Source organism: Capricornis sumatraensis, chromosome 4 (assembly GCF_032405125.1).
Source record: "Capricornis sumatraensis isolate serow.1 chromosome 4, serow.2, whole genome shotgun sequence".
NCBI classification, from domain to species: domain Eukaryota; kingdom Metazoa; phylum Chordata; class Mammalia; order Artiodactyla; family Bovidae; genus Capricornis; species Capricornis sumatraensis.
Genome location: NC_091072.1, coordinates 18810599 through 18823457, shown reverse-complemented (window position 1 = coordinate 18823457; position 12859 = coordinate 18810599). Strand labels below are relative to the sequence as shown.

At 39.9% G+C, this 12859-nt stretch overlaps 1 protein-coding gene across 11 annotated transcripts in view; it reads left to right on the top strand.

The window, feature by feature from the left end:
* Positions 1-12859, top strand: part of RBPMS (RNA binding protein, mRNA processing factor) — a 200256-nt gene that overhangs the window by 85490 nt on the left and 101907 nt on the right. For all 11 annotated transcript variants that reach the window (XM_068971765.1, XM_068971770.1, XM_068971772.1 and 8 more), the window contains exon 4: positions 488-550. In XM_068971765.1, coding sequence (XP_068827866.1) covers positions 488-550 — 63 coding nt within the window. The remainder of the gene's footprint in view (positions 1-487; positions 551-12859) is intronic.

The following is a 12859-nucleotide window of genomic DNA, read 5'->3' as shown; positions in this document are numbered from 1 at the left end:
GAGATTAAAATGTTCATTATATGATTTTGATCGTGCAGTGAGACTACAGGGCTTTTATCATTGTGTCATTATATTCCTTGCACTTGCAGTGTGCCAAAAGGTGATTCGGTTCTCTTTGCATTTTAAACGATGAAGATGCTGAGGTACAGTGAGTTCGATGTAGGACAGTAGAGTCCCTCCACCCAAGTTTCCCTCTGTTCCCTGGTTCACTGCTGCTCACCTTCCAGCCCCTTCTAGACTTTATTTTTTTAATGATTCTCTAAATCTCCAGCTGTCCCTTGAAGAACCACCCTCACCATCCCTTTGATCCATGTTAGAAATTTGGCTAAGCCACTGAGTCATGATTCTTCTGGACTGGCTTTCTGATTTCTGCCCATTGCCTGCAGTCATTTCTTTATCTGAGCTCTTTGGTTTGATGTCACCTTTGACCCAGAAACAGAGACATCCCCTGATATTTTTTTCTTCATATTTCTCTTTCTTTCCTTAGCCCGTAGGTTTTGTCAGTTTTGACAGTCGCTCAGAAGCAGAAGCTGCCAAGAATGCTTTGAATGTAAGTACGAATGATGTTCATCTTTGGGGGTTTCCTTATGAGGTAAAGGGAAAGTAATAGAACCTCTTTGGACAGGAAAGCAAATGGAAGGGATATGACTACTTGATCTAAGAGGAACCGACTCTAGTTAGCCGCATAAAGAGATTTTGCCTAAAATTGTGGTTAGATGTGCAGACTATTAAATAACATTTTGCTCGTCTCTAGCCCTTACTGTAATGCCCAGGATACCTGATGGTGGGGATTTTATTTTAATTCAGCCCAATCATAACCCATGGTGGTGTGCAGTTTACTTCAGCCGCCGTTATATCCTCAGTGGCTAAGCCCAAGTCAAGAATAGAGAAAAATCTTGGTTTTCCTTAACACAGGAGGTTTTTAAGTTGTGTGGCTTTTAAGGGTTTCCCTGTCTGTCCAGTGGTGCAGACTCTGTTCCCAACGCAGCAGGCACAAGTTCCATCCCTAGTCAGGGCTGCCTAAAAGTGTATTTTTTAAAAGGTATGTGACTTTAAAAAAAGGTTGTAGTCTTTATTCTGATTGATTTAAAATTTGCATACACTGCTTCCCCAGAAGACATTCAGCATTGTGGTGTATAATAAAGGATTTCCTTCTCCAGTGCATGAAAGTGAAGTTGCTCAGTCGTGTCCGACTCCTAGCGACCCCATAGACTGCAGCATACCAGGCTCCTCCGTCCATGGGATTTGCCAGGCAAGAGTACTGGAGTGGGGTGCCATTGCCTTCTCCGATAATAAAGGATAGGCAACTACAATTGAGGAGAGATAACCTGTATTTGGTTTGTAAGCATTTTGTTTGCCATATTTTTAAGACTTTTTACCAGCTTAAATTTAGTAAGATTTTTTTCCCTCCCTTTGGTATGTTTTTTTTTAAAAAAACAAAAACCAAAAGCAATTTAAGGGGAATCAACCCGAGACAAGGTGGTAGGAAGCAGAATTTAGTTCTGGGCGCCAAGGCCTGATCCAGGTGAGGCGTCTCAGTGAAGAGCCTGGCTCCATCCCTCTCCAGACAGTTGACTTAAGCGGCTATGAATGAGGTGTGAGTACAGCTGCCAGGAGTGTTGGAATACTTCTTGGAGGGTTGGCTTATGTGAACTTGCCGCTGTGGGTACTGCAGGTGTCCTCCCAGCTGTTTCTCAGCACCGGGAGGCCCAGGGACCCTGTGGTGAGGGGGGCTGCAGGAGGGACCCTTCCTCATGACTTGGAGACCCAAGGGAAAGGGCCTCCGAGGGAGACTGTTTACTTGGCGTATTGGTGTTGTTGTGACACAGTCTTGAAAGGGTTTTCAGCTTTGGAAAACATGTGCACTCAGAAGAACGGTTTGCTCGTTATTGTTGGTTTTTCGTGAAAGTGTACAGGCACATCTGAGGAATCCCGGAAGTCTAGAGAATTTAGGATTTTTTGGATTTGGACTAGGGACCTCCTGGTCAGAATAACTGCTTCCTCTGTTCCTCTCCCACAGAACAAAATGTAGTTATTTCCTTCAGTTGTGCATGCTGAGGCACAGTGTATAAATAAAAATTTGATAGAAAAATGGTTTTGTGAATTTTACATTATATAGATACAATCAGAATCTTTTCAGTATAACCAAATTTTAAACTTAAAATGGATTTCTATTTAGGCAGTGTTTCCTTTCATTCTAGCCTGGTGGCATCTTTCTTTTTCTTTTCTAATTTTAATTTTTTTTAATTAAAAAATTTTCATTTAGTTTAAAATTTTATTTACATGTAGTTGATTTACAGTGTTGTCTTAATTTCTGCTGTATAGCACAATGATTGTTATACATACATAGACTTTTTTTTCCCCATTATGGCTTAGCACAAGGTAGTGACTATAGTTCCCTGTGCTATAGAGTAGGTCTTTGTTGTTTATTCAGTCTATATATAATACTTTGCATCTGCTAATCCTGAATTCCCAATCCATTCCTTCCCCCTTTCCCCTCACCTGGGCAACCACAAGTCTAGTCTCTGAGTCTGATTCTGTTTCGTAGTTAAGTTCGTTTGTGTTATAGTTCAGACTCCACAGGTAAGTGATGCCATATGGTATTCGCCTTTCTCTTTCTGCCTTACTTCTCTTAATATGATAGTCTCTGGGTCCATCCATCTTGCTGCAAATGGCACTGTTGCATTCTTTTTGTAGCTGAGTAGCATTCCATTGCGTGGACATACCACATCTTCTTTATCCAGGTTGTTTTTTTTCCATTGTTCTTATAAAGGAAATAACAGCAGCTGAAGCTTGTTCACAAAGTGGGCTTTCCTTCTCCTTACTTTATCTCTCCTCTGTGTAGAAACATGTTACTGACTCACTGTCTGAAAAACAGTAGGTTTTTATAGTGGGTTGATTTTTTTTTTTCCCCTAACAAGAGTTTATTTTTTAGATGTTTAAATGGTCATAGTCACAAATTGTTTCTTTGCCTTAGTAAGAGGATAGCAAGCATCATTTCATTTTTCTTAATGCTGAGGGTTCAGTTCAGTCACCCAGTCATGTCTGTCTCTTTGTGACCTCATGGACTGCAGCATGCCAGGCCCTGCTGTCCATCACCAACTCCTGGAGTATACTCAAAATCATGTCCATTGAGTCGGTGATGCCATCCAACCACCTCATCCTCTATCATCCCCGTCTCCCCCTGCCTTCAGTCTTTCCCAGCATCAGTGTCTTCAACTGGTTCGATATCCTTGCCGTCCAAGGGACTCTCAAGAGTCTTCTCCAGCACCACATTTTGAAAGCATCAATTTTTCCGCACTGAGCCTTTTTTATGGTCCAGCTCTCACATCCGTATTTGAATATTTACTGGTGGAGTTTTAAACCTGAGCTTGCTTCTGCTTAGAGGTTGACTTGGAATTTAGAGCATCTGTTAAAGTGCTGATTGATCTGTTTCTCGATATTTTTAACTTTTATAGAAGTTAAGAGTATCAGAGTTTTGGGTACCTTAGAAACTGTCCTGTTCAGAGAGCTGAGACCAGAAAGGATGGATGGCCCAGCCAGGAAGGGCAGGTTTACAGCTACAACTAGAAGGAAGCCTCAGTGTCTTAGTTCTGTCTACTTCATACAACATCTTGCTGTTTGCTTAGTCCGTGGAATGTGGCTTCATTTTTCCTAGTGGGAATGACAGATGATTTAGTCTCATTGTCCAGGACAGATGCCCACGATAAAGTTTGGTGCAGGACCATGGAGCAGGGTTTCTTTCTTCTCTTTACAGAGAACATGGGCCCGTTGAGGACAACATACTTAATCATGAAGCTGACACATCTCTGTGACCCAACCTAGTGTGATCTTTTTCACCACCATCTTTTCTAATTGGTGAATTAAAAACATACGGTGCTCATAACCATTACAAAATTTTCTCCTTATGTCATTCGTCCAGGCTTCCCTTAAAATCTTTTCTTCGCATTCCTTTGGGGGAAGAGTTCCGTGTTGTAATGTTTTGTTTTCCACGATTGAGAAACGTAAGCCTCATTCCAGTAAGTCCCTCTTTGTAGAGTTGTTCACAGTATTATGGACCACTTGTCTGTGTCTAGAGCGTCTCTTCTTGTTTGTCTGTCTTGGTTACTGTCTGTTTCAGTTATGAGTAGTAAGTCTTTTCCCCAAATGACTTGAAGTGATTTTTAAATCCATTATTTTTTTTTTCCCAGTTTTGGACTATGCTTTAGTTAGTTTGATAATTTTATGGAAAAACATGTCCAGACTGAATTAAGTGGTAACACTGAACTTTTATCAGGGGGTTAGTCAAATCTTCTAAAGTAAATACAGTATATTTTGGTTTTATAGTAAAAACACTCAAGTTAGGCTGAAAAATAGCCCAAACCCAGACTTGCCTTCAGGTTATCTGTTATCTCATTAATCCACATGACTAGAAACCCCATCCATTCTTTAACCCGACAGCAGAATTTCTAACCTGTCCTTTACCTCCACTCACATTTATAATTGCTGTGCGAAACCTTCTCCATTTTCCATGCTAATGGAAGAGGGAGCTGATAATCCAAACTGTCTAGTTGGTTTTTTCAGATTTGTTTTTAATTTTGGAATGTAAATCAAGTGCAGCCATGTTGACAGTTAACAGTCTTAATTTAGTAAAAATATGAAGAAACACAGGAAACAAGACTGGCCTAGAGGTAAGGATCCTGAGCAGAGGTGGAATAAACCATCTCTGGCTACTGCTGCCAACTGTGGAAACCCTAATACTGCCATTGCTGTGTAGCCGGAATTGTGTTTCATAAACAAGAAGGATTGGAAGTTAACACTTAAAATACACAGACCTGCCAGTGGTTTCTGTTCTATGTCCATTTCCGTGGCGAGCATTGTCTTAGGTTGGTGTTTGAGGTTCACTCATCTAGAGTACTTTAAAAAGTTGTATGTGGCCTGTTGAGTACGTGTGCCATCTTGTTGGATACCCCTTCTCACCTCTTTTTAAATAGTTGTCATTGGCCTAGGCTTCATTATAAATTTATCAGAACTTGAGAAGTGTGATGCAGTGTAACCATGAACGTCATTACAAATTGCCTTCGCAGCTGAACCTTGCTTGGGATGTCACAATAATTTGCTTTGCTCTCCAATCTAAACTCACTGACCTAAGTGATCTCTAATTATCACTGCGCCCTCAAGTCTATTGGATTCTTTTTAAAGTAGTTTTCTCGAGGTACAACTCAATGATTTTTGGTATGTTTTTGAAGTATATAAAACATATTTACCAATTTGAAATTTTAATGATTTTTTAAAGTGTACATTTAATATATTTACCATGTTGTGCAGCTAGCCCCGCTATTTGTATCTTTTCATCATCCCAAACACAAACTTTGTAACCATTAAGCAATACCTCCCTGTTACTCCCTTCCTCTCACCCCTGGTAACCTGTCATCTATTCTGTATCTCTTAACTGGCCTATTAACTAAAATACTTGTCCTTTTGTGTCTGCCTTCTTTCAATGAGCATGATGTTTTCATGATTATTCCATGTTGTAGCAGATACCAGAACATCGTTCCTTTTTTATGGCTGAATAGTATTCCCTTGGATGTATATTCCACATTTATCTGTTCATCTGTTGATGGACACTGGTGCTGTTTCCACTTGTTGGCCCTTTAGAATAATGTTTCAATGAACAGTGGGTTACAAATATGTGGGTCCTTAGTTTTCAGTTCCTTTGGGCATATACCTAGAAGTGGAATTGCTGAGTCATATGATATTAATATTTTTAGCTTTTTGAGAGACATCCAAACTTTTTCATATTGGTGGTACCATTTTATATTCCACTGGCAATGTCTGGGAATTCCAGTTTTCACTATGGTCACTAATACTTATTTTTCTGTTGTTGTTTAAATAACAGCCATCCTGCTAAGTGTAAAGTGGTCATTGGTTTTTTGATAAATACTCTTTGACTAATTTCAGTAGTAGAGTTGATCATTGCAGTTGGAGATTTGATTTCTGTTGGAATCCCATATGACTTAAGATACTGTTTCTTTTAATGGGGATTAGTAAGATTTCTGTGATGTCAGTTAAAAGTAATGGAACTGTGTTACCCTTAAATAGTTTAAAGTGGAGAAGTGAAATTGTTAGTTGCTCAGTCGTGTCTGACTCTTGACACACCATGGGCTGGAGCCCACCAGGCTCCTCTGGCCATGGGATTTCCTAGGCAAGAATACTGGAGTGGGCTGCCATTCCCTTCTTCAGGGGATCTTCCTGGCCCAGGGATCAAAGCCAGGCTCCTGCATTGCAGGCAGGTTCTTTACTGTTTGAACTACCAGGCAAGCCTATAATTATTTTACCTGTTCATAAAATAAAGGAAGGGAAGAGCCAACCCTTAGATGATTCATTTAATAAGATATGACTAGTATTTTGTATTCTTTCATATACAGTATGCCACACATGAAGAAAAGGTGTTTTCTGAAGGTCTCAATAGACCTTGGATTAAAGAGAAAAAAGCAGCTTGATTTTGAAGAGGGAAAATGTAACAGTTATCTTAGTAAGAAGAAAATGAAGAGGACTTGAGGATATATAGTATTAAATTATTTATTGGTTACTGAGGACATTTATTCAACTGTGTGGTAAAAAGAAATTTTAGAAGAATCTTTGGTAGTTTGTAAGAAAGCATGTTGAAAAGGTACTTGGTAGTGTCCCATGTGTAAAAAAACTGATATAATCAGGAAAACTTAGTTTTCATCTCCATAAATTCTTGGTGTTAAAGTAAGCATAACAGTTATTTACATCACAGTGATCCTGGCCTTGTGCATAACTTTAGTTGAATAGCTTGAGCTCTCCAACTACTGAGTTTTTAAACACTTGCTTATAATTTATTCATTATTCCTATACCAGGTTTCTCACTTGTGAAGTAGGGATATTGCTTCCAAAAGTGTTAAAGGGACATCAAGGAAAAATACTTGCATCCTTACTCAGTGGTATCTGACTCGTTGTGACCCCCATGGACTATTAGCTTCTCTGTCCATGGGATTTACCCAGGCAAGAATACTGAAATGGGTTGCTGTTTCCTGCTCCAGGGGATCTTCCCGACCCAGGGACTGAACCTGAGTCTCTTGCATTGTAGACAGATTCTTTAGAACTGCACCACCTGGGAAGCAGATGTTCTCAGTGTGAACCCATTCCATTCAGTTCAGTCACTCAGTCATGTCCGACTCTTTGCAACCCCATGGACTGCAGCACACCAGGCCTCCCTGTCCATCGTAAACTCCCAGAGTTTACTCAAACTCATGTCCATTGAGTCGGTCATGCCATCGAACCATTTCATCCTCTGTGGTCCCCTTCTCCTCCCACCTTCAATCTTTCCCAGCATCAGGGTCTTTTCCAGTGAGTCAGTTCTTTGCATCAGGTGGCCAAAATATTGGAGTTTCAACTTCAGCATCAGTCCTTTCATTGAATATTCAGGACTGATTTCCTTTAGGATGGACTGGATGGATCTCCTTGCAGTCCAAGGGACTCAGGAGTCTTCTCCAACACCACAATTTAAAAGCATCAGTTCTTCGGTGCTCAGACTTCCCTGGTGGCTCAGACGGTAAAGCGTCTGCCTACAATGTGGGAGATGTGGGTTCAATCCCTGGGTCAGGAAGATCTCCTGGAGATGGAAATGGCAACCCACTCCAGTATTCTTGCCTGGAAAATCCCATGAACGGAGAAGTCTGGTAGGCTACAGTCCATGGGGGGTCGCAGAGTGTCGGACACGACTGAGCAACTTCACTTTCACTTTCAGCTTTCTTTATAGTCCAACTTTATAGTCCAATTCGCACATCCATACATGACTACTGGAAAAACCATAGCGTTGACTTGATGGACCTTTGTTGGCAAAGTAATGTCTCTCTGAACCCATTACCTGAATGTATTTTCTCAATGAAAAGATGTACAAACTGTTGAGCACCGAGTGATACCAGGGGAGCTTGAGACAGGTACTGGCCACACAGAAGCAGAAGTTTGGATGACAGTTTCTGCGTCCTGTATCACAGGTTTTGCTGACAGCTTGTGTGAGTCAGGACTTCTGATCTTAATATTTGTACAGCTTGCGAGTTCGGTGAATTGTTTCCACTAAACAAAACCTTTTGCGTGCACAAGCATCCAGATGGCCTGTCTCAGCTCCCCTTTCACCAGGCACCCTGTCAATATGTTTCTTATCAGGTCTAAAAATTTCTCCCTGAATTTCTCTTAGCCTGTTGCCCAGAGCGGTTGAAGAGGCCCATTTACTGTGATCCCAGCTGGGAACTGTGCAGGGCTGCCAGATGAGATCATGTGTCTGATCTAGTGTTTATCTGTTAAATCTGTTGATAACTGCTTACTCTTGACTTGAGTTTGGAAGCAGCCATTTGACCTCACTGAGTTGGGGGCTGCCTGTGCCCTTCCTTGATGACTGGATCCTCCTCTTTTTCTCAGCAACTGTGTGCACTTTGGGGCTTGGCAAACAGCTCAATTTGGCTACCCTCCTCACAGAAATTTGAAATGGGCCCCCTTTTTTTCATGCGTGTGGGGGAAGGGGGCTGCTCGCTCTTATAGTTTTGGATTGTTACAGAACCTTGCTAAGGATACTGCAACCTAGAAATTAAAAGTTGTTCTGCAAGAGCAATTGAAGATGAATGTGAGGAATTTGCTGAATTCCCAGTTAGTCTTTGAAGAAAAGGAGGTTATTTAAGTCTATTATGAAGCATTCACATAGGAAAGTGGGAATTGGGATGCTAGTAAAAGACATTCTAAGGACTTGTGAAGAAGGAAAAGAAGCTGGAAGAGTTTGCATCACCAGTTCCCCAAGGGAAGCGGCAGATGGAAGCCCAGGGTCTTGTACATAAACCCCTGTTTAGTCCAGTGACACGTGTGTGTGGAAATCTCAACTCTGCCCAGCTTTTCTCTAAGTGAAATAGTTCATCAAATATTACATGGCTGTGTGAAACCACCCTCAGACGTCACCTTCTAGCCTTTTTTCCCCTGAGGATCTACGTGTTTAAACTTATCTCGACTCTCTTTAAAAGGCTACCCTGTGTTGACCTTGCTCGCCCTTTTCCATGGTTCTTCAGGTATTTCAGAAATGCTGAGACGCTCTTTGCCCCTGTTGTAAATGAAAGTAGAAAATAATCATTAGCGTTCGCAGATCCTGTAGTGCAACGAATGATTTATTGGCTAGGATTCTTTTTGGTCAGGAAGCCAAGCTAGTTTTAGAACCAAAGATCTTGACACTCTAGGCCATATACATTCCTGATTATTCCACAGTGCAGCATATTTTGGGGCTTTAAATCCCAGTGAAGTGAAAAAGTGTTAGCTCCTGAGTCTCGTCTGACTCTTTGTGACCCCGTGGATTATAGCCCGCCAGGCTCCTCTGTTGATGGGATTCTCCAGGCAAGAATACTGGAGTGGGTTGTCATTTCCTTCTCTGGGGAGCTTCCCAGCCCAGAATTATAACCCAGGTCTCCTGTACTGCAGGCAGATTCTTTACCATTTGAGCCATCAGGGAAGTCTTTGCTGTAAAATCACTCTTCTACTTCTTAGTGAATGATCAGACCATCATAATGTCAATGGCTTAATGTTTCTGACGATCTACGCAGATTTGAAGTTTTGGTCCACAAAGCTGAAACTCTATGCCTTCCTCTCTAATTAAAACGCATTAGAACATTTTTAAACCTGGGGGTGGGGAGGGGTAGGACTTAATGGGGAATAGGTTATTTTGACAGGACACTTGTAAATTATTCTACTCTCATTTCCTTTCACATGTATACAGTATTTCTTTATGATTAAATACAAACTTTTCTTGCTGCTTCAATAGACTTTAATTAGTATTACATGGAAACATTTTAAAAAATGAGAGAAGCACAAATAGTCAAGGATTGTTTTGTACCTAAAAACAGGAGGAGATAGAGTAAATGTTTCTAGAATGTGAAACATACATCTAATGCATTATAAACATGGGAATAAGAGGATAAGGAATGAAATAATTCTAGTGAACATCAAACTGAGTAATTTAGAATGTTAAAAGTAATAAAATCTGCCTTAAAATGCTAATATCTGTAGAAAGATAAACCATGAAATATATTGACTAAAATTTCTCTTCTAAAAATGCAGTGATAAGTTTCAATAGAAAACAGTTTGGAAAAATTAAGGGGTACCTCAGGTAACCTTGACATTGCATAAAAGGATGTGTGTTTTGGTTTTCTAGGCATTGTGGCAAGTTGATTTGAAAGATTGTTTTTAAATGAAAAGATCCAAATAACTTCCCTAGGAAATACAGTCAGGTAGAAAATTCCGAGTGTGAACTTCCCCCTTGGTAACTATAAGCTTGTTTTTGCATCTGGGACTCTTTCTGTTTTACAGATAGGCTCACTAGTAGCATATTTTTTTAGATTCCACATTTAAGCAATATCATACAGTTGTCTTGATATTTGTCTTTGACTTCACTCAGCATGACACTAAGTTCACGTGGCATTATTTTGTGTTTTCTAAAGGCTGAGTAATACTCCATTGGATATATGCACCACATCTTTATCCATTCCTCCCCTGATGGGCTTAAAGGTTACTTCTGGGTTCTGGCTATTGTAAATAGTGCTGCACTGAGCATTGGGGTACATGTATCTTTTTAAATTAATGGTTTTCTCTGGATATATGCCAGGAATGGGATTGCTGGAGCATGTGGTATCTCTATTCTTAGTTTCTTAAGGAACCTGCATACTTTTGTCCATAGTGACTGTACCTGTTTATACCCAGTTTGTATATGGATAGCATAGGCATTTTCACAATACTGATTCTTCCAGTCCAAGAACTTGGTATATCTCTTCATTTGTTTGTATCATCTTTGATTTCTTTGATCATTATCTTACAGTTTTCTGAGTATAGGTCTTTTGCTTTCTTACATAGGCTTATTCTTAGGTATTTTATTCTTTTTGATGTGATGGCAAATGGATTTGTTACAGTATTGTTTTTCATAGAATTTTAGCATTCATTTAGAAAGCTGGTATAATGTTGCCAATAAAGGAAAACTGAATAGAAGGCAGGAAAAGCCCATCCTGGGTTACAGGTCACAGATAGACCTCAATGAAAAAAGTGAACAACCAGATTATAAAAGAGAATCTGACTGTTCTACACACCTTAGAATGCTCAATAGATGACAAATGGAGCAAACTTCTAGAAAAGTTTACAGTAGTTGATTTTTGCCAACTATTGCTATATCTTCTTAGCTTATCTGTGGGGGTGTTCACTAAATTCTAAAAACATATTTAACATATCCCTAAGAATGAATTTTAATTCACTGATATTAAAATTAAATTGCATATTTGATTTAGGTGGGTAGTTTTTTTTTGTATTTGTGCATAATAATAAGTGTATACCTGTGAAAAGGTACTAATCTCTAAATTGTGGCTGAGAGAACAGAAAGTGTGTCTTCTTGGTAACCACTTAGCATTTCTGAAGGGCTTTCTGGTTGGTCAAAGGCAGTATAATAAGTAAAGGTGTCAAGCAGGCTGACCTGGCTCAAATCCAGGTTCTGCCACTTACTAAATCGAGGTTTTCTGCACCTAAATTTTCCTTCTGTTAATACTGACAGTACCCATCACAAAAGGTTAGGGCATCAAATTAAATGATATAGGTATTTTTAAAGCCGCTAGTACTCAATAAATGGTAAAAATTCTGATAATTGGTGATAACTGTCAAAAAGAACTGGTTTTAATTCCTTAAGTCCCCTTTTCCACAGTTTGATTTAAAAGTAATTTCTGTGGAATCACAAATTACACTGGGTTCAGAGTCCTAAACATTTATTTGTTTTATAGTATTGTTAATGGTAAGTTGATTCATCAATCCTTGGAGTTTTTTAGGGAAACAAAGTCATAGTGTTTTCCTTAATATTCAAGTATCCAGAGAGGGAGGCTCAAAAGGGAGGGGATGTATATATATATCCATACGGCTCTTTCATGTTGTTGTACAGCAGAAACACAACATTGTAAAAAATTCTCTGCCAATTAAAGAAAGAAGAAAATCCTTCAAAATACTGTGAGCCCAACAAGCACACTCTCATCTCACGTTTATCCTGTTAAGCTGACTATGCACTTGGCTTTCTCCATTTCCGGTTCCAGTCCAATCTGTTTAAAACCAGAGACCCCGCCACCCCCCGCCCTGCCCCCCGCCCAATCAATTCCATAGGAATTTCTGTAACAGCCAGTGGGATTCTTTAGAGGTTTGTGTCTAGACGAGCCTTTTAGAGAGGGAGAAATCTGGACTCTGCCTTGTCAGACCCGGTCAGTGTCCTGGCGGTGCTTTCGAGAGGAGGAAGCGTGCTGACTCACGTTGCTCAGGGGTGAGACCCGCTTTGCCTCACTTCATTTTGGCTCCCTGTGCAGCACAGGAAGTACTTTGCAGTGAACTTCCGAAGTTTGGACTTCACTGTTTACATTCTTTTCAACTAACTCTTGCTTAAGCCCCAGATTCGTGGTTGGAAAGAGCCTGCAAGCCATTTGATGATCTGGGCTCGAGGTTTTTTAAAAACCAGTTGAAGGAGGAAATGCTACCTTTTTAAATTTTCTTTGTTTTTGTTGTATTCATCAGAACACATTACCCATCCACAGATCGATTTATCTGTCGTCATGTTAATAAGTGACTTTGGGGACCAAATAAATAACTTATTGGTTAAAAAAACACAACAGCTGAACTCATTTTTATCCTCTGTAAAGTTGAGGATATACCATCATTGACTTTTTAAAAATACGTTTAATCTTTAAATGTAATGAAACCTTTACTTTCTAAAGACTTGTCTTTTTCCTGATGTGTAGCTGAAAAATACATAACTTGGAGGTACATGTTTTGGACTCTCCTTGGTAGTTCACTTCATTAAGATTAT